Consider the following 20,664-nt stretch of genomic DNA (forward strand, 5'->3'; position numbering starts at 1 on the left):
AAAAGATTTTCCTGGATGCTGTGTGGACAGTGGACTGCAGAAAGGGGCAAGAACAAAATTAGGATAACAAATTAAGAGTTTCTTACTGTTGTCCAGGTGAGATGATTCCACAGACATGGTGGTAGCAATGCAGGATATAAAAAATAGAAATAAATCTTAGGGATTTTCAAACACATGAAAATAGAACAGTATAATGAATTATTATCTATGTATTAATCAGCTGCAGTTACCAACTTTCTTCCATTTTTGTATCCATTCTCACTTTTTATTTTCTGGGATATTTTAAAAGCAAATCCTGTTATGTCACATCACATTACCAGTAATTACTTTAGCATTTGTCTTGAAAAGATAGGGCCTAAAATATATTTAACCATGATACTCTCTTAATATCATCTAATATCCAAAGGTTGGAAACCAATTTGACAATAAATTTCATATTAAAAAAAAAAACAAAGGTTGAAGTGTATTTTGAGGGTAGAGCCAATAAGAGTGCTGCCATTTTGGGTGTGTGTGAAGAGAGAAATCAGAAGTCCATGGTTCTTGGCTGAGGTTCCAGGATGAGGAAGACTGGGAAGGAACATGCTATTGTGATAGTCTTTTATTTTGTTTTTTGACTGGACTGGGAGACTAGAATTCTATTGAGATTTTAGTCATTCTGAAGAGGTATAGAATGGGTGGTTGAAACTTAGTGGAGAGGTCTGAAAATCTATGTGAAAGTCATCTGGCCACTTAGGGTGAGAGTCCAGACACTAGATAGTAAAGGGAGAAGTTCTGGGATGCTTTAAGAATTGAAAATGTAATAAGGGTGGAAAAGGCTGGGTGAAGATTTGAGAAAAAATGTCTGAGGAAGTAAGAGCACAATCAAGGAAATGTGGTGCTCTGGATTTAAAACAAATAAAGTGTTTGAAGCTGGAGGGTGTAGCTAATGCTGAGTAAAGTAAGGCTGAGAACTGATCCTTGGATTTAGCAGTATGAAGAGAGGCTGGAGTTGGAGGGATGGAGACAGAATCCTAATTGGAGAAAACATGGGCAGTCACAAAGTGGACGTATTGAATATAGATTGCTCTTTTGAAGACTTGAAGTAAAAATCAGATTGTACCATCCTTATAAGGAGATACTTCATAATAATAAAAAGTAGTCACAGTACTTTATATATAATTTTATAGTTTACAAAATGCTTTCATAAATGTGTCTTACATGACATTCATAGATATCTTGATAGGTGTTGAAATGTCAGATGAGTTTATCCTATTTTAAAGACCTTAGTCTTAGGAATAAGAGGCATTCTGAGGGTTGGCTGAACTAATTAATGTAGATCATAGTGGGGAATTGGAATTTGGGTCAACCTCTTGGCCAAGTCACATGGCTGATGCGTGGGGAACTTGGACCCAAGTCCATGTCTTCTGATTCTTTTTTTTTTTTCAATATATGAAATTTATTGTCAAATTGGTTTCCATAGAACACCCAGTGCTCATCCCAAAAGGTGCCCTCTTCATTACCCATCCCCACCCTCCCCTCCCTCCCACCCCCCATCAACCCTCAGTTTGTTCTCAGTTTTTAAGAGTTTCTTATGCTTTGGCTCTCTCCCACTCTAACCTCTTTTTTTTTTCCTTCCACTCCCCCATGGGTTTCTGTTAAGTTTCTCAGAATCCACATAAGAGTGAAACCATATGGTATCTGTCTTTCTCTGTATGGCTTATTTCACTTAGCATCACACTCTCCAGTTCCATCCATGTTGCTACAAAGGGCCATATTTCATTCTTTCTCATTGCCACGTAGTACTCCATTGTGTATATAAACCACAATTTCTTTATCCATTCATCAGTTGATGGACATTTAGGCTCTTTCCATAATTTGGCTATTGTTGAGAGTGCTGCTATAAACATTAGGGTACAAGTGCCCCTATGGATCAGTACTCCTGTATCCCTTGGGTAAATTCCTAGCAGTGCTATTGCTGGGTCATAGGGTAGGTCTATTTTTAATTTTCTGAGGAACCTCCAGACCGTTTTCCAGAGCGGCTGCACCAATTTGCATTCCCACCAACAGTGCAAGAGGGTTCCCGTTTCTCCACATCCTCTCCAGCATCTATAGTCTCCTGATTTGTTCATTTTGGCCACTCTGACTGGCGTGAGGTGATATCTGAGTGTGGTTTTGATTTGTATTTCCCTGATAAGGAGTGACGTTGAACATCTTTTCATGTGCCTGTTGGCCATCCAGATGTCTTCTTTAGAGAAGTGTCTATTCATGTTTTCTGCCCATTTCTTCACTGGGTTATTTGTTTTTCGGGTGTGGAGTTTGGTGAGCTCTATATAGATTTTGGATACTAGCCCTTTGTCCGATATGTCATTTGCAAATATCTTTTCCCATTCCGTTGGTTGCCTTTTAGTTTTGTTGGTTGTTTCCTTTGCTGTGCAGAAGCTTTTTATCTTCATAAGGTCCCAGTAATTCACTTTTGCTTTTAATTCCCTTGCCTTTGGGGATGTGCCGAGTAAGAGATTGCTACGGCTGAGGTCAGAGAGGTCTTTTCCTGCTTTCTCCTCTAGGGTTTTGTTGGTTTCCTGTCTCACATTCAGGTCCTTTATCCATTTTGAGTTTATTTTTGTGAATGGTGTGAGAAAGTGGTCTAGTTTCAACCTTCTGCATGTTGCTGTCCAGTTCTCCCAGCACCATTTGTTAAAGAGACTGTCTTTTTTCCATTGGGTGTTCTTTCCTGCTTTGTCAAAGATTAGTTGGCCATCCTTTTGTGGGTCTAATTCTGGGGTTTCTATTCTATTCCAATGGTCTATGTGTCTGTTTTTGTGCCAATACCATGCTGTCTTGATGATGACAGCTTTGGAGTAGAGGCTAAAGTCTGGGATTGTGATGCCTCCTGCTTTGGTCTTCTTCTTCAAAATTACTTTGGCTATTCGGGGCCTTTTGTGGTTCCATATGAATTTTAGGATTGCTTGTTCTAGTTTCGAGAAGAATGCTGGTGCAATTTTGATTGGGATTGCATTGAATTGTAGATAGCTTTGGGTAGTATTGACATTTTGACAATATTTATTCTTCCAATCCATGAGCAGGGAATGTCTTTCCATTTCTTTATATCTTCTTCAATTTCCTTCATAAGCTTTCTATAATTTTCAGCATACAGATCTTTTACATCTTTGGTTAGATTTATTCCTAGGTATTTTATGCTTCTTGGTGCAATTGTGAATGGGATCAGTTCTCCATGTCTTCTGATTCTAATGACACAGACTTTCTTTCTTTTTTTTTTTTTTTAATTTTTCTTTTTAACGTTTTTATTTATTTTTGAGACAGAGAGAGACAGAGCATGAACGGGGGGGGGGGGGTCAGAGAGAGGGAGACACAGAATCTGAAACAGGCTCCAGGCTCTGAGCTGTCAGCACAGAGCCCGACGCGGGGCTCGAACTCACGGACCGTGAGATCATGACCTGAGCCGAAGTCGGCCGCTTAACCGACTGAGCCACCCAGGCGCCCCGACACAGACTTTCTACTGTGTTACATTGTTCCTTTCATAAATAGGAGGTCATGATTCTCCCTTTTAAGAATGTCATCTTCAAAGGATAGGGTCTTTACTATAATGTGCCCAAGTGTTTGTTTAAACAATTCATTAGGATTTGTCATTCATGAATTTGAAACATTACCTTGAATTTGTCTCTCTTCCTAATGGTCTGGGGTATGAAACTGATGACCTAATGAAAAGAAGTATTCTAGTAATTGGGAGCAATAAAATTTATCCTAATCTTGAGAGGAATATGAATGACATAATGGTTGAATCCTCAAAAAGTAGAGATATTTTACTCATGACCATGAGTAAATCCCGACTGAAATCTGTTGGCATGATGTTAAGTCATGAAAAGTCAAGTCTAGAGGGACTAGAATAATACAGTCCAGGCATATATTTTTCTGATGAGCTCACTATATAAGGGGACAAATCTGGGAATATCTTGAGGAATGAAAGTTGATATATACTTTATTAGACAATTTCTCTGGTCTGTCAGTTTTCTTGCTGGGCTTTGATGACAGCTGTATGGCAAACAGTCTACTACTGAGATCATTGTTCTGGAGTACAGGTATTCTTCATTCCTGACTAAAACAATATCCACATGCTCCAGGTATCAGAAGGCAAAGATAATTTAACTAATGTTATTTAAGGGCTAGAGTTATATTTCCCACTAGTCTGTAGATTCCTTTATAACCATGGTTTGTATCTAGTTCCACTTGTAGCTCTGACACTCAGCCCCTGACTCAGAGTATTCATTTTGCAGATATGGGGCAGTTTTGAATTCATTAATGAAGGGAGATGATACTTCACATGCTACTGAGTGGTGATCTAATTAAGAATTTTACCTACATCCATCCTATTGCTGAGAAACTCAAAATGATAAACATTACTAACTACTTAAAAACTTTCTTAAAAAGTGTGTAGGACTTACTGTGACTATAATTCTAGTAAGTAAATGAACTCATGATATTCCACTAATATCCATAGTAGTACTTTGTGCCACAAAATCAGGATTACTATTTCCAGAAATACTAGGTTCTCTGACAAGAGCAAATAAAATCACACTAGAGACACCACTGCTTTATCCTCATTGGTATGTCATGTGTTATTACTTGGCATGTTAACCAGCTAATATTTCTTTTCTGGCTTAATAGACATTTGGTTATTTCTTAACCTTTCTCTATATAGGAAAATTGATCAAGAATAGCAATGAGGGGGGCACCTGAGTGACTTAGTTGGTTGAACATCTGACTCTTGGTTTCAGCTCAGGTCACGATCTCGTGTTAGTGAGTTTGAGCCCTTTGTCAGGCTCCATGCTGACAGTGCAGAGCCTTCTTGGGTTTCTCTCACTTTTTCTCTGTGTTTACACACACTCTCTCTAAAATAAACAAACCTTAAAAAAATAGCAACGTGAGGGGTGCCTGGGTGGCTCAGTCAGTTAAGTGTCTGCTCTTGATCTCGGCTCAGGTCATGATCTCATGGTTCGTGAGACTGAGTTCCACATCGGGCTCTGTGCTGACAGCACAGAGCTTGCTTGGGATTCTCTCTTCACCCCCCCTGCCCCTCCTTTGCTCACGTGCATGCTCTCTTTCTCTCTAAATAAATAAAAATTAAAGTTTTTTGTTTTTGTTTTTGTTTTTGTTTTTTTAATAATAGCAATGGAAAGCATAATACAGGCTTTTAATCCTGGAACCAAGATATTCAGGTGTCATTCTCCTCCATTGGGAACTGTCTTTTTTTGGGGTGTTTTCAAAAAGAGTTGCTGTTATTCACTACTGATCTGGGTCAGAGCATATTCTCTGATTTCTCAAAATAAGGTGCGGCAACTTAGATGAAGAGAATGGTTGATCTACTCAGACTAAGGTAATAGCTTGTTTTTGTTTTTGTTTTTTTTTCCACCAAAATGTGTTCTTCATATGAGGAATATTTTAGGAATGGTGATTTTTTTTCCTATAGACACTCTAAGATATTTGGGTAGTAAGTGGTTATCAGTACAGTATTTTTTAATAGCAAACTACTAAAAATTTATCTTTCAACTTCATTTACTAATCATTGTAGTGAATTGGGCAATCCAAAGTTTTACAGACTTTTCCTCCAAAACTATAAGATGGAGTAGGGAGTACAAAGACTCATGGCAGCTGCTCATATTGACTTTACAGAATTGAAATTGGAGTTGTTAGAAATTGAAATAGATTAGAATGGAAAAGTAATCTAATTGCAAGAGCATGTCAATAGTAAAATTGGGAAGTGGGCTCTCAGTTTGTAGGGGTTGCTCTGCTGTGCCACCCATAGCCCCCTTCCAGACTGCAGAGCACATTTCCCCAGCTATCAGGAGTGCTGCCTACATACAACTCTCAACTGTCAGGCCCCTCTGGGAATTGCCATTGGTTGAGGAGAACTGTTTTGTTCAAAGTCACCCCTTCTTGCTGAAGTCACACTTCATCCATTGAGTGAACAATGCCAAGGTATAATCTGGCCCCCTTGATCCAGCTCTGAAGCTCCAGAGCTCCCCATGAAGTTGGCTAAACCTTTGTTGTGACTGTATCAATAGTCCAACTCCTCCCTCTGCCCAACTGTCTCCCTCACTCTCTCCCAGGTGTCAGTGCCAAGAGAACTTGCCTATAAACTTCTTGCACACAGATCTCCTTCTGAAGCTGCTGCCCAGAAATCAGACTAGACCTAAACAGCTCTGTTTTCTCCATGGCCAATCTAAGGCATTTCCTTCAGCATTCATATGTGAGAGAAGATTGTAATCATCTTCCTTGAAACAGTTTTCTTCTGACTTTCTTGTGGTCTCATCATCTCTTAGGCATCTGTTAATAGAATCCTACTAAGAATTTACAGAAGACAGGATCTTAGGAGGCTGATTCAGGACAAGTTTCAGTTTAGGGAAATGATCAAAGAGAATACACTTTCTGTACAACTCTCAGGAGGCTGATTGTTCAGGTGAAACTTAGTGAATTGATTATTTTCTTTTGAGAATAGGAAGGCTAAATTGTGTGTCTGTTTCTGCATCCACATAATGCACAATAGAAGCTGCAAAGATTTATATAAATTAGGCAGGACATCTATAAAATTGATTACTTTTTCTCAGCAAATCACTGAACTGATTTATCCATGCTGAAGGACTGTATCTTTTATCATCTCTCCTTCCTCCCACCCTTCCCCCTGGGCAAATTGGTATGCAAACCTCTTCAGCAGCTGATCTCAGACCTCCCTGTGTGGCTCTGCCTCAGCATAAGCACTGTGTGAATAAGAAGGGAGGAAAAGAAGGGAAACATCTGCATTTTTCAAAATAAATAGATTCCAAAGATACAAATATTAGGCTCCTTCTCAATGTAATGAGATCCTGTTCACCAGTCTGTTATAGGATCAGGGCCAAGCTTTATGTCTTACTCTCCTGTGGCTCTGACAGCAGTGTGAGCAGGGGAGGAGCAGAGAGAGGGAGACACAGAATCTGAAGCAGGCTCTAGGCCAAGAGCTCTCAGCACAGAGCCTGACGCGGGGCTCGAACCCACGAACCATGAGATCACGACCTGAGACTAAGTCGGACACTCAACCGACTGAGCCACCCAGGCACCCCTGTACTATTGTTCTTGATCAACTCTCTTCTGCTGTTTAGGGTCCATCCACTTTCTAAATAGGCAAGATGTAGTAATCATTGAAAATGAGGTAAAAAAGAATAATAAATATAGATATATTAGGAACATGGGCTTTGTAGTTAGATAGACTCGGGTTCCAGTCCTGGCTCTGCCACTTACATGTGGCCTTGGAAGAGTTTTCTTATAATTTTTTCCTCCCCAATTGACCTTTAAATACCAATCTATGTAATGCCAAAAATTCAAATTGTACACAAAAGTATACCATAAAGTGAAGTCTCCCTTCCATTCCAATTTTCCTCTTCATTTTCTTTCTCTAGTGGCAATCACTGAATGATTTCTTGCATTTCTTTTAAGAAATTTTCCATGTATTTAAGAATAGAGGTTATGTAGGTATATCCTTGCTTTGAACCAGTTAGAATCTTACCATGCATATGTAGTGTCCTGAACGTGCTTATTTTTAACCTAATAATGTAACTTAGAGGATATTTTATATTACACATGCAACCTATCTTCTCAGTGGCTGAATTGTATTCCTTCCATTGAGTAGATGGGCCATAATTAAATACATGTACCGTGGCACATCTGTCTAATCGTTATTGATGGGCATTGATAGTTTATAACATAATACTGCAGTAAACATCATTGTACATCCATCTTTGAACACCTGTATGATCAGTTGCTTAAAGTGAAATGCCTACTTCGAAGTGTGTGGGCATTACAATTTTTGATGTTACAAAATAAGGCAAATGTCTCTATTTCTCTGAACCTCAGTTTTGTATTCTATAAAATGGGAGTAGCAATAGTACCTATCTCATAGGGTTGTTGTCAGGATTAAATGAGGGAAGAAGATACACAAGTAGTGTTTCCAGATGTAACACATTAAAATACAGGATGTCCAGTTAAATTTGAAGTTCAGATAAACAATGATAATATTTTAGTATACATATGTTCCAAATATTGTAGGAGGTATACTTATATGAAAAAATTACTTGTTTATCTGAAATTCAAATTTAGTTGGGTGTCATTTATTTTTATTTGGAAACCTTGTATATGAAGGCATCAGCACAGTCCTTGGAATACAGTAAGCACTAAATAAATACTGGTTGCTATATATTAGACATTTAGGGAAATGCTATCATTCAGCAAATGTTGTATTTTTTAAATGTTTATTTGTCTTGAGAAGAGAGAGAAAATTATGTCAGGGGCCCATGTCCGCAAGCTATTTTGGGATCAGCTGTTTTTATACACAGTGGTATATACTATTGCTCTTGATTAAATCCCTTCAGCTCTTGAGGGTCCATCCTCTTTCTAAATAGGCAAGATGTAGTAATCATTGAAAATGAAGTAAAAAAGAATAATAAATATAGATATATTAGGAACATGGGCTTTGTAGTTAGATAGACTCAGTTTCCAGTCCTGGTTGGATTGTGCATGTGCGCATATGCGCATGTGTGCATGAGTGGGGGAAGGGCAGAGAGAGGGGCAAAGAGAGAATCCTAAGCAGGGTCTTTACTGTCAGTGCAGAGCCCCAAGCAGGGCTCAATCTTACCAACTGTGAGATCATGACTTGAGTTGAAATCAAAAGTTGAACCGACTCAGCCCCCCAGGTATCTCAGTCAACAAATATTTCTTGAGTTCCTGCTGTGAGTTAGGCATTATGCTGGGTCCTGGGGATACACTGGTGAATAAAACAAGGTCTGTGTGGGTAGAAGAATGTTTTTGTGTGTTACAGGTCTGATGTGGGCTTGAGGTTAAAGAAGGAACCAAAATCATTGATGTGGATTGGTTAATTAGGGGAGGTCAATTATATTGACCTTCTTAATTATCTTATCTCTCTGGTACCCCAACATGTCTTCTGTAGCTTTGAGGAAATTCTCTTTTTGGGCTCTAATGGGCAATAAGAAATATTGAAGTATGGAAAAGATGACAGGAATATTGAGGAGCCTGTTGAAGATCTCCTTATGTCCCTTAAGCTTCAGCAGTCAGCTTAAGGTATTTTGCTCAAAGCAAATGCTTGATTTCTAGCCTCTAGAGCCAATAGTTCAACAACAGGGAACATGGTAGGTACTATCTCACTCTTGGAATTGCATTTTCTCAAGAAGTTTCTCAGCATAGCCTAGCTAGCAGCTCTGTATGTCACATTAGGAGGAAGAAGATTCAGAACAGTTTATTAATAGTTACTAAATACAGTTGCTATCTCTCACTATCTTTTCTCAGAGCTCAGATTATCTGATGTTCTGAGAATAGGTATATAGTTAGTGGGTGTATTTAAAAACAATTCCTTCCTCAAAGTAATTCTAGTTGCCATTCAGTGGCAGTTTAACTTCATGTGTTTTATGGTGACTTTGGAATTGAAATTTTATGAATTTTTTTCTTTAATTTTGGCTTATATTTAGCAATCAGCTTGTGAGTTTACTAAGGTAAAGTCTCTACCATTACCGCATCTATTTTACAAAAGCCTGATTCAAAGATGCATTAATTAGATTATGTCATTTCAAAATGTGAGATAATTATGTAATGATAGGGAAAATGGAAGCTTATTTAAAAATCTTGGAATTTCTGGATTCAGTGCAATTAAATGAATTAACTTGCTCTCAGAATATTCATATATTTTAATTCCTTTATGAGAGCAGAAGGGCTTTCCCTGACAAAGGTAATGGCCAAGTCTGTGGACCCAGATATCTTCCTTGCAGCCCATGAGGCCATCCTGTGTCCCCCTCACAGAGCTGTGATGCAAGCTTGCTCCAAACACGAGCCCCGAGAACAGCTGCACCACACATGGAGAGCCAGGGGAGTGTCTGTTTTCATTGTTTCAGGATGATGACGAAATGCAATCACTATACAAGCTAACATCTTAGAAGAAGTTTAGAAATATTTTGAAGATGAGCTTTAAATTAAATCTTCCAGTCTGCCCCTCTGGTGTTGTTGGTATGTCTTTGAGGTGTCATCAGTGGTGGTTGTAGTAGGTAGGACAAGAAAAATGGTGGGATTTAACATATGGATGATTTAAATTTATTTTCAGGTCTTTATCAGTTTATACTTGGTCAGTAAGTTTGGATACTGTAAGTTTCAGTAAGTTTGGATAGCTAAGACCCTGAGTGCTCACTGAAACATATCTCTGATATCCTAGTTAATTGTAGTTATAATTATCTGCCAAGATAGAATAGGAAATAATATTAAAAATATTAAACCCCTCCCTCCTTGATTGTATTGTACACGTACCAGATTTTTCGACATATACATTCAAATACGGGGTTTAACCAAGATACCACACATAGCCTGTTGTTTACTAATATCCCATACCCTTTTCTCACAAAACTCTAATTGGATCTGTAGAGTATTACTTCTCCTCGCTAAAATAATCCATTTTCTTCTTCTTCCTTTTATTCTTCACTTACTTTCTGTTAACTGTTTTAAGTCATAAGATGACTTTCTGTCATAAGCTCACTTGGTAAGGATTATGCTGTCTTCTTGGCAGGGTGCTGTCCACAAATCTGACACATAGGTCTGTGTGTCTGTTGTTGGGGTTATTGATGAAATAAGCATTGGATACTGCTTGCTGTTTCTTGCCAGGTTGCTAATTAGTTTGGGATAATATTTCTTTCAAGGAAATTTCTCCCATGATTATGTACCTTGCCAACAATATTTTGTTTCAAGTTCAGAAAAATTTTGTGCCAACCTGCATTTTTGCCTGGTGAAGGTTTTCTATAGCCCATGGCCTGCAGAAATGATACTGTGTCCTGTGGAATTTGCACATATACATACCAGAAAGTTTTTAAGGTCTCAAATACTGTTAAATATAGACTTTGGAAGCAAAATATTTGGAATACTCCTTTTTAGGGGAGAACTTTCCATTGGGGTAAGTAGAGAAAGGTAGGTGGTCAAGGTAGAGCAGGTGTTGGAAGATATCTGGAATAACAAAGGGGACTTCTGGGAAGAGGATCTCAGAGAGACTGATAGATATATGTTTTGGGCACAGGGCACACAGGTGGCAAGAGAGAAAAAGAGGACTTGGGTGAGATAAAGGATCCTGGGTTCATATGTGGTGTTCAGGTTTTTTCTGCTTTCTTTGCCTGTCAGATGACATTGGTAGATGAATAGTCAGATCTTAGCAAGATATTAGTAAATACTTAATCTGAGTGTTTTTCTACTTTTTGAACTATTTAGTATGTGAGAAAGTAGAGGTTAAAATGTAGGTAGGGGTGCAGGTAGGTGTGAGGGGAGAAAGGCATGAGCACCTGGCATGAGGAAAGATATTTTGCTCTGCTTTATCTTTCTCCATATGGTTTTGATAAAGTTTCATGTTTATCATATCAGTGATTCTTTGCATACTCTGGAGTTCTGCAAATTTGTTTTTTAACTTTTTAACAAATTTTTTTTAACATTTACTTTTGAGAGACAGAGGCAGAGCATGAGCAGGGGAGGGGGAGAGAGAGAGAGAGAGAGAGAGAGAGAGAGATACACAGAATCTGAAGCAGGCTCCAGGTTCTGAACTGTTTATTAGCACAGAGCTGGACGTGGGCCTCGAACTCATGAACTATGAAACCATGACCTGAGCTGAAGTTGGACGCTCAACCAACTGAGCCACCCAGGCGCCCCTTAATAAAAAAATTTTTGAATGTTTATTCATTTTTCAGAGACAGAGTGAAGTGTGGGGTTGGGACAGAGAGAGAGGAAGACACAGAATCTGAAGCAGGCTCTAGGCTCTGAGCTGTCAGCACACAGCCTGATGTGGGGTCGAACTCACAAACACTGAGATCATGGCCTGAGACAAAGTCAGATGCTCAATCAACTGAGCCACCCAGGTGCCTCTGCAAATTTTTTTCTTAAAGAGATTTTGTTCTAGTATTTTTCCAAGTGTCGCAGTTAATTCAAGTAATTCCCATAGATACCACCACACTTATAATAATTTCTTTCTAATTGGTTTAGTTCTACAGAGAGAACTAAATAAATGTAAGATACTATAATATTTAATACCTAAATATAAGATCTTCTATAAATATAAGAACTAAATGTAATAAGATACTGAACTTGAGAAAAGCAATTTAGAATTAAAAAAAAAAAACCCAAAACTCAGGTTTTAGTTTGTTCTCCCAAATAGTGGCTTTTGCTATCTATCTGTTCATACTTAACTATCAAATGTGCATTTTGAAATGTGTAAGATATCCTATAGAGCTCCCTTTTTACTTTGGTTGGTTATCTATTTGGGTGGAAGAGTTAGGGTACAGTCCTTCCTAGAGCTTTAGTAGATAGGACGGAGGAATAAGAGTTTGGAAATGAAACTTCATATCATCTGAGCTTCCCTTCAAAGCGGATGCACTTTCAGTAGACACTTCAGGGCAATTCAGTAGTCCATTCAGGGCAATTCATCTCAGTCCATTCACATAAGCTTTTATCTGAGATACTGTCCCCTAAGAAATGCCACTCATGCTCCAAAGGAGGTGGTATCCAGGAGAAATAAATCAGCACATAATCCATACCTGTAAAAATAAATAAAATGAGATTTAGAAGGACTTCGTGTGTTCTCCATTGTTCTTGAAGTAGATAAAGTGCAGAAAAGTATGGTATTGGAAAAACGATTGAATTCTGGCTAGAGATGAAAATGCTCCAATTGAAAACTTTCCAGAACAACATGTACTTGGATCCGTATTAAAGAAAAATTCTTTGAGTGTTTAAGCCAAATGACCCAGCAGGGTTGATAGTGTGAGGCATATTTCACAGTTGTATAAATATTTAAAACTGTTTTCCAGCCTATAAAACAAGTAAATTAGGTTGTTTTTTAAAATACTGCACAATGAAATTAACCTGCCCACCTTAACTTGTTGGGGAACCTGCCCTTCTCATCCCAGCCTTCTCTCTTAAAAGGAGATTGCTGGGAAAGAAGTGTGAAGAAGGCTTTCAACTTGGAAAACAAAGCTGGTTTTTGTTTCAGAGAATTTCAGATGGAGTGATTAGCATCATGGTATACTGCCACAGGTGTTCTGTTTCCAGATGGCCTGTCTTCCTAATGTGTCACAAGGGGCCAAACCAACTAGATTCAATAGCTTATCATAAGTCCTTTTGAACGTGGTGAAGGGTAGACTAGGGGCTCCATTATATACATAAGCCTAAAAGAAAGCAGTGCGGCCTCTTGGCTAGGTGGTTCTCAATTCTGAGCTATTGCTCCTGGCTATGAAAGTGCGACCAAGCCTGTTCTTCAGCCACAGGCTTATGGATGATGGGTAGGTGTTCTTTCTCATTCAGGCTCACAAGGCTGCTTTGATCCCCCATTGTTGTTCATGCCCTTTCCAAAATTTTTATTCTTTTCCTCTTACTTGCATTGTAGCTATTGCCTTGGACCACTTTGTTTTGCCTCCAGTTAAATAGAATTCTGAGACAATGGCAGTGATGTTTTATTTCTATATTTATTAATGTAGAGTCTGAGAAGAATGATAATGACTAAATTTATTGCTACCCGCTCTTCACCCCTGCCCCCAGCCCAACCAGCTGATGTTTTGGCCAAGGAAATGGAAGCAAGAGTTAATAGCTGGTATACAAAGCTGGCACCATGGGGTGGTGACACCATGGAGCACACAGCCAAGTTAGGCATCTTGAGTTTAATCCTAGGGATACCCCCAACTCACTGGGTATCCTTGAGCAAACCACTTGACCTCTCTGGGCTTTAGTTCCCACATCACTCAGGTAAAAGACTTAGTTATATAAGGTCCTTTGAATTTTGCATTGTAGGAAAGTCTTCTGTTATATGATGTTTCATTGTGAATACATTTCCTTGATTCTTCTTTGTTAATTAAAAAATTTATTTTGTTTTTGTTCTTAGACTGCAGAATGAAAAATGGATGAATGTCAAAGTGGGAGACATCGTTAAATTAGAAAATAACCAGTTTGTTGCTGTGAGTATTTAGTACAATTTAAAGAATTTATCTCAGGTTAAAATAGCATATGTACTGAAGTATTTACATTTGAAAATTTGGTAAATCTGTACTAATTAATAATAATTAAGAAAAGAATACCAGAATGTATTACTAAAAAGTCTCAATTATAAAATGTTGAAAAAGACACATTAATTAATTACTTTGATAGCCTGAGTGATTATCTCTTCGTCTATTTCCTTTGTGATCTTTTTTCTTTTTTTGAGAGAGAGAGAGAGAGGAGGGGAGTGGCAGAGGGAGAAGGTAAGGGAGAGAGGGAATGTTAAGCAGGCTCTATGCCCAACGTGGAGCCCAACACAGGGCTTGATCCTAGGAACTCTGAGATCATGACCTGAGCCGAAATCAAGAGTCATATGCTTAACCAACTGAGCCACCCAGACGCCCTCCTTTGTGATATTTTCAATCAATAGACACAGAAGATTTTAAATGAAGCTATCATTTCATATAAAAGATTTTAAAATGCTCCAGTACTTTAAGAACAGTTTTTTCTCACATATTTTGAATACTATCCCTTAATAATAGGATTATTACTGTTAATTTGCAATATAGTTGAAGAAGATAACCAGAGGACAAAAAAATGTATGCTTCTTCCTGAATAATCACAATAAAAAATTTCTATTGGTCTGAACTAATAAAATGCTATTTATGACATTTTGCTTTGCCTATCAAATGTACTATAATTTATATTCTCAAGCTTCCTATGTTACAATTTCCTTGATAAAATTCAAGGGGTCACTTCAATGACTAAAATATATGTGATGAACTGTAGTTCACATTAAATAAAGGGCAAGAAAACTAACCATATGAGAGATTGAAAGTTCAAGTTATTGTAGTCTTTATGTCAAATACATATTCGTTATGAAAATTTGTGTTCAGTACAGTTTTATGTATCAAGTTGTGTCCTTCATTAAATCTGAGGCATTTTCCTATAGGAAAAAGGAGTGACCCCAAGATCTCTTTACAAGAATAATTCAGTTGTGGGGCACTTGGGTGGCTCAGTCGGTTGAACATCAAACTCCAGCGCAGGTCATGATCTCGCCTTTCCTGAGTTTGAGCCCTGCATCAGGCTGTCTGCTGTCTGCTGTCAGCGCAGAGCCCCTTAGAATCCTCTGTCCCTCTCTCTCTCTGCCATTCCCTTTCTCACCACCCCCCCCTCAAAAATAAATGTTAAAAAAAATAAGAATAACTCAGTTGAGACTCCTAAAGATTCACTTTCAGAAATAGTCTTCTTTCATTAATGCACTGTCTGCGTATACTGATCCTTTGGAACAGCCTATGTTAAGAAGACTACTCAGTGGTCAGACCATTTACAAAAGAGCTCACCCGCTAAATGGAGAAGTGTTTATGTCCCTGACAACATCGATTCTTTGGAAAATAGCCGAGAACCAAAAATAAGTACAAAGGGGTTGGCACAGCCAAAAGAGAGGTCTCAAAGTCCACATACTGTGGCCTAGACTCCTTATACGTAGGACGATATGCCAGGTTCTCACAGTTTACAATTGACACTTGATCAACATGGGTTTGAACTGCGTGGGTCACCCCCCTGTCCCTGCCCTTACCGGTAGGTTTTTTCTGTGTGTGTGTGTGTGTGTGTGTGTGTGTGTGTGTGTATATATACACAAACTATATTTATATTTTTCCCTATATATATACATATATATATATACATATATATATATATACATATATATATATATGTATATATATATACATACACACACTATACAGTACTACAAATGTATTTTCTCCTGATGATTTTCTTAGCATTTTCTTTTCTCTAGCTTACTTTATGGTAAGCATATAGTGTATAATACATATAACTACCAAAATAAGTATTAATTGACTGTTAATGTTATCATTAAGCCTCTGGTTGGTAGGGTATTAGTAGTTAAGTTTTTTGGGAGTCAAAAGTTATACTTCATGGATTTTTGACTGAGTGGGGGTTGGCACCCCTAGCCCCATGTTGTTAGATTAGACACAACTCAAATTAGCTTATCCAGCTTATTTTCCAGCTCATTAAAGATTAGCAGCAATACACTAGGGAGTGGCATCTGCTGGTTCTAACCTGTAGGAAAGATGCAGACAGATACAGGTATCTTTTGTTATCTGAAAGTAGAGCGGTCCTGTGAAACCTTCAATAAGCCAATATAGCATAAATCAAAGACTCTTACCCTTAATTCACATGGAGAACTTTTTTGAGTATTCCCAGGCCCCCAAAATAATCTCTCTTAGGCCTTTCTGATACCTTAAGACACATCTTGCTAATGATGCACAAAATAAGTCAAGATAAAGTACAGATGCTCACAGACAGTTCAAAGCTTTGGAGGCTAGACACTGAGATGCTGAGGATAGTTCTGGGAGAAGGAGCTTGGTGGGGACTCTCTTGCTCTCAGGTGCACACTACTTCTGTAAGGGCTCACTACAAATTTGTATGCTACTTTTGCTTTTCCTTCTTTTCATAAAGGTAAAAATCCTTTTCATATTTCTTTTGGTTAGTGAAAACAAGTACTGAAATAGTTCTTTCATGAAGTGGTGTAATGAAAACTTTCAAAAAGTTGGGGATACCTGTGTAGTGTAAGGGCAGTGAAGTGAATTGGGTTAGAACTGAGTCTGCTCCATTCCTTCAGTGACAGCACTATATCTTCTCTGCCTATGGTTTCTTCATGTGTCAATCAAGGTGCCAGACCACTATATCATCCCAAAGATCCCTTCCAGTCCTGTGTGCTAATTCTCTGTCTGAACTGAGATGACTACAGGGTTCTTGAAGGCAAAGAGCACATTGATCTGGCTGGTCTCTCACACCTAGTGCCATGTTGGGTCATGGTGGGCAGACAGCAAGTGATGGCTGAATGAATAAATGTCAGTCTTTTGTAAGAGAGAAGACAGAGGGGAAAATGGATATAAACTTTGGAAATTCGGAGTGTTCTGGCTCAATGGGATACTGATATACATCTGTGTGCTCTAAGAAAAGGTCACATATATTCAGGATTCTTTGCTTAAGAAGAAAAGTCTTCATGTAACTTAATTTAGTTCTGCGTTCAATTAAAATGATTACAGTGAAAAAGTTTTGGTGCAACTAGATGATTAACCTTCACTTTTTAAAAACACTGGCATATGTGGAATTCTAAGATGTGTGCATTCAAAAAAATGTTTGGCAACTACTTTGTCCCAGGAATGGCACTAGATTATAATGGAATTAGAAAAAATTAAAGTGTGCCACACATGTAACTATTATTTTATTTACAATTGAATATTTCAGTGGCAATGCTAGACATATTCCCACTTCATGTATTCATAAAAACAGTGTATTTAAAGAGCCCCCTGTATGTGCTCTAACAAGGATAAATATTAGACTGAAATCACTTGTTCACTAATCTATATTCTAGTGTGTTCATTTATCACATTCTTTGGGGTGAATCCAAGAAAGGCAGAAATCAACCATATGTCCCAAATCTCCTAACTCTATAGGACCTCCTGGGTAACTTATCTGTGCTCCACCTTGCCCTCTGGCCTTGATATTATAATTTGTATTTCCCCTCATCTTTATTCTTCATTTAGTTATATCTTCTATGTTATGGTACATGTGCTTGCTTTGCTTTTGCAAAACTGTCTATGGAATGATGCATGGAAGGCAAGTGTAAGTGCACACATCAGGTGAAAGAAGACCAGTTCAATAGGTGTTTCATTAGCGTTGGTTTAAAATGAATCACACATTTAGACAAATTTCCATGAAGTCAGTGATCCATGTGTCCCAGCACTGTCCAGTAGAACTTCCTTCAGTGAGAGGTGCCTGGGTGGCTCCGTTGGTTAAGCATCTGAGTCTTGATTTCAGCTCAAGTCATGATCTTGAAGTTTGTGTGTTTCAGCCCCTCAGCAGGCTCTGTGCTGACAATGCAGAGCCTGCTTGGGATTCTCCCTCTCTCTCCCCTCCCCCACTCCCTCTCTCTCTCCCTCTCTCTCTGTCTCAAAATAAATAAACTTAAAAAAAAAAAAGAACTTTCTGCAGTGATGGGACTGTATATTTGTGCTGTCCAGTGTGACAGCCAACAGCCCCGTGTGGACACTGAGCGCATAAAATGTGACCAGTGCAACTGAGGAACTGAATTTAAAATTTTATTTAATTTCAATTAAAAAATTTTTTTAAATGTTTGTTTGAGAGAGCTTGAGTGGGGGAGGGGCAGAGAGAGAGAGAGGGAGACACAGAATCTGAAGCAGGCTCTGGGCTCGAACTTGTGGACCATGAGATCATGACCTGAGCCAAAGTTGGACGCCCAACCAACTGAGCCACCCAGGTGCCCCTAAAATTTTATTAAATTTTAATTAATTTTGATTTTTAAAAACATTTAGATTTAGATAGCTATATGTGACTTGGGGCTGCTTGATTGGATGGCACAGATGTGGCCTTTTTATTGTGGCTACATGATGGGATGGGAATGCTTATTCTCCACTCTTCTCTACATCCAGTTCTTTACATTTTCACTTGGAGGGGCAGCACCAAAATAATCTTTTGAGCTTTTTGTACTACCTTGCCCACATCCCTCTCTCAGGAGTGACTTCTGTGATTGCTGGGTTTGGGGGCAGGGAGTGGTGCCCATGACCCAGAGCCTCCTTCCTTCCCCTTCTCTTTGGGCTCTGCCTGTGTTCACAGTACATTCAGCCCTGCTCTTTCATTCCAACAATTTTACAAAAGCAAATCCTTGTGGTGGAGGTGCTTGGAAGGTCCAGGTAGTTTAGAGCTCCCTTTATCTACAGCTAGGTGAACCTAACAGGGATCAAGTATTAGCAAGCCCATTTGGCCCACAGACCTATAGCCTGGTCTCCAGCAACTTTATTAATAACAAGAATGATGTGTTTATCTCCATTGATCTTGGTCTGATTCCTATAATTATAGTTCTATTGGTTTAATCTTTGGATAAGTGAAGAAAGGAGTTCTTCAAATGCCAAAACTCTGTAGTGTCTCTTGATTATCTCACTTTGTTTCAGAATTTTTCTATGTCTGTCCAGCTACTTGGCATCTACAAAACTTTTTCTAAGGGCCAATGTTTTTATGGGTGAACTGCTATAATAATTTAGAAGTATGAATATGCCTCCTGCTCCCTGAGGATTAGCTCATTTAATCTTTACATTAGCTCAAGGAAGGCAGGTTGTTCTATTATTGTTCCCATTTTACAGATGAGAAAACAGTGCCATCAAATAGCTTGCCAATAGGAGAGCTAGGAGTTAAACACAGGCCATCTGGATTTTAACTCCACTCCTAATTGCTACCATATGCTGGCTCCTTACCCCATTAAAAGTCATCCCAATTGCCTTGAACCTGGGTTTCCTAAGTTAGGGTCTTCAGGCTTGGGTGCTGGAAGTGAAGTGACCATAGAATGTTGTACTTAATTCTGATGCATAACCTCTAGTTGTTCATACTTAGAATTCTAAATTAATTTATGTCAGCTTATTCTATTTTAAGCAAGGAAAGGAGCTTGCCTGTGATGGCTAATTAGCTGGCATATTCAGAAGTTACCTTTGTTTTCCAGACAAGGAACCCTCACTACTCCTCACTTAAAAAGAAATTTTAAAACATGTTTGGGCTGAACTTCCAGAGCTCCTAGTTTAATTTTGGGACCAGGAGGGGAAAATGAAGAGTGTGATTCACTTACTGCAATGAGATTGGCTTGCATAAGAAGAACCAAGTAAATGGTCAGACAAACACACTGCAAAGGTCTTTATTAGTGCCAGAACTTGGACCCTGGGAGTCAGGCACACCTTCCTCCTTTACTTGACAGCAGTAACCTTGTTTTGTTTTCATTTTCCTACCTGGTGGTAGAAATAAACCCCTTACTGGACATGACCATATTTGAACATTTGAACGAGTGTCCTCTCTTCCTCTACTGTCCCCATCCCCCTAGAAGAAAGGCATTCATTTTTTAGGTGTTTACAACAGTAAAGGTTTTGTTTTAAAACAAAGGCATTCGTCTGCTACCTGAATTGGAAATATCACCTTTAGAAATTAAAGAACTAGAAAGATGGATCTGACCTCAACTCCAGTACTGACCAAGGGTGGGCTTTGGCTCTCTCACCCATCAGGGCATCTCGTATCATTTTTTGCAGCACCTTAGTCCCTTCTAGAGAGGCCATGTGGTGGTCTCATTGCCCTCTTTGTTATTTAAAATTTTATAGCTTCAAGTCAGAATTACTTGCTTCACACTAATTGTTGTAAATAAGCCCTCTTTCACTTTTAAAAATATGTGAGACAGTAGAAAGTTGAAAATTTCCAGAGGAAGTTTTTTTTAAAACATTTGTGTAAGCTGCACTGAAAAAGAAGCTTCTTGCTAAAGTATAGAGAGGTGGTAGCATGCCATTTTCTACATTAGAAAAAAATACATGGTCAGTGTTTTGTTTATAAGCAATTATTCATTTGGGGGGGGTGAAATATACAAGGTAAGGATTCTTTTTGACTAAAGAAAGTAAAAATTAGTAAAGTAAGTAAAAGCTATGATCATTATTATTCTCCTTTTCTCCTTTCTTCCATCCTTTTCTTATTCTTCTCAAAAAGTTAATTATTAAAAACATGTTTTAGATGTATCTAATACATGTTAGTAGACACTCAACATGCATTTGTTTGATCTGAAATTTA

General features: G+C 38.4%; 1 protein-coding gene across 20 annotated transcripts in view; it reads left to right on the forward strand.

Moving 5' to 3' along the window:
• Positions 1-20,664, forward strand: part of ATP8B4 (ATPase phospholipid transporting 8B4 (putative)) — a 272,767-nt gene that overhangs the window by 111,308 nt on the left and 140,795 nt on the right. For 19 of the 20 annotated variants that reach the window (XM_060618559.3, XM_060618571.3, XM_060618558.3 and 16 more), the window contains one exon: positions 13,928-14,000. In XM_060618559.3, the coding sequence (XP_060474542.3) occupies positions 13,928-14,000 (73 nt within the window). Of the gene's footprint in view, positions 1-11,819; positions 11,916-13,927; positions 14,001-20,664 lie in introns of those variants that run through there. The other variant, XM_060618575.3, reaches the window with a different exon arrangement.

The sequence above is a fragment of the Panthera onca genome, chromosome B3 (genome assembly GCF_046562875.1).
Source record: "Panthera onca isolate mPanOnc1 chromosome B3, mPanOnc1 haplotype 2, whole genome shotgun sequence".
Classification (NCBI taxonomy): domain Eukaryota; kingdom Metazoa; phylum Chordata; class Mammalia; order Carnivora; family Felidae; genus Panthera; species Panthera onca.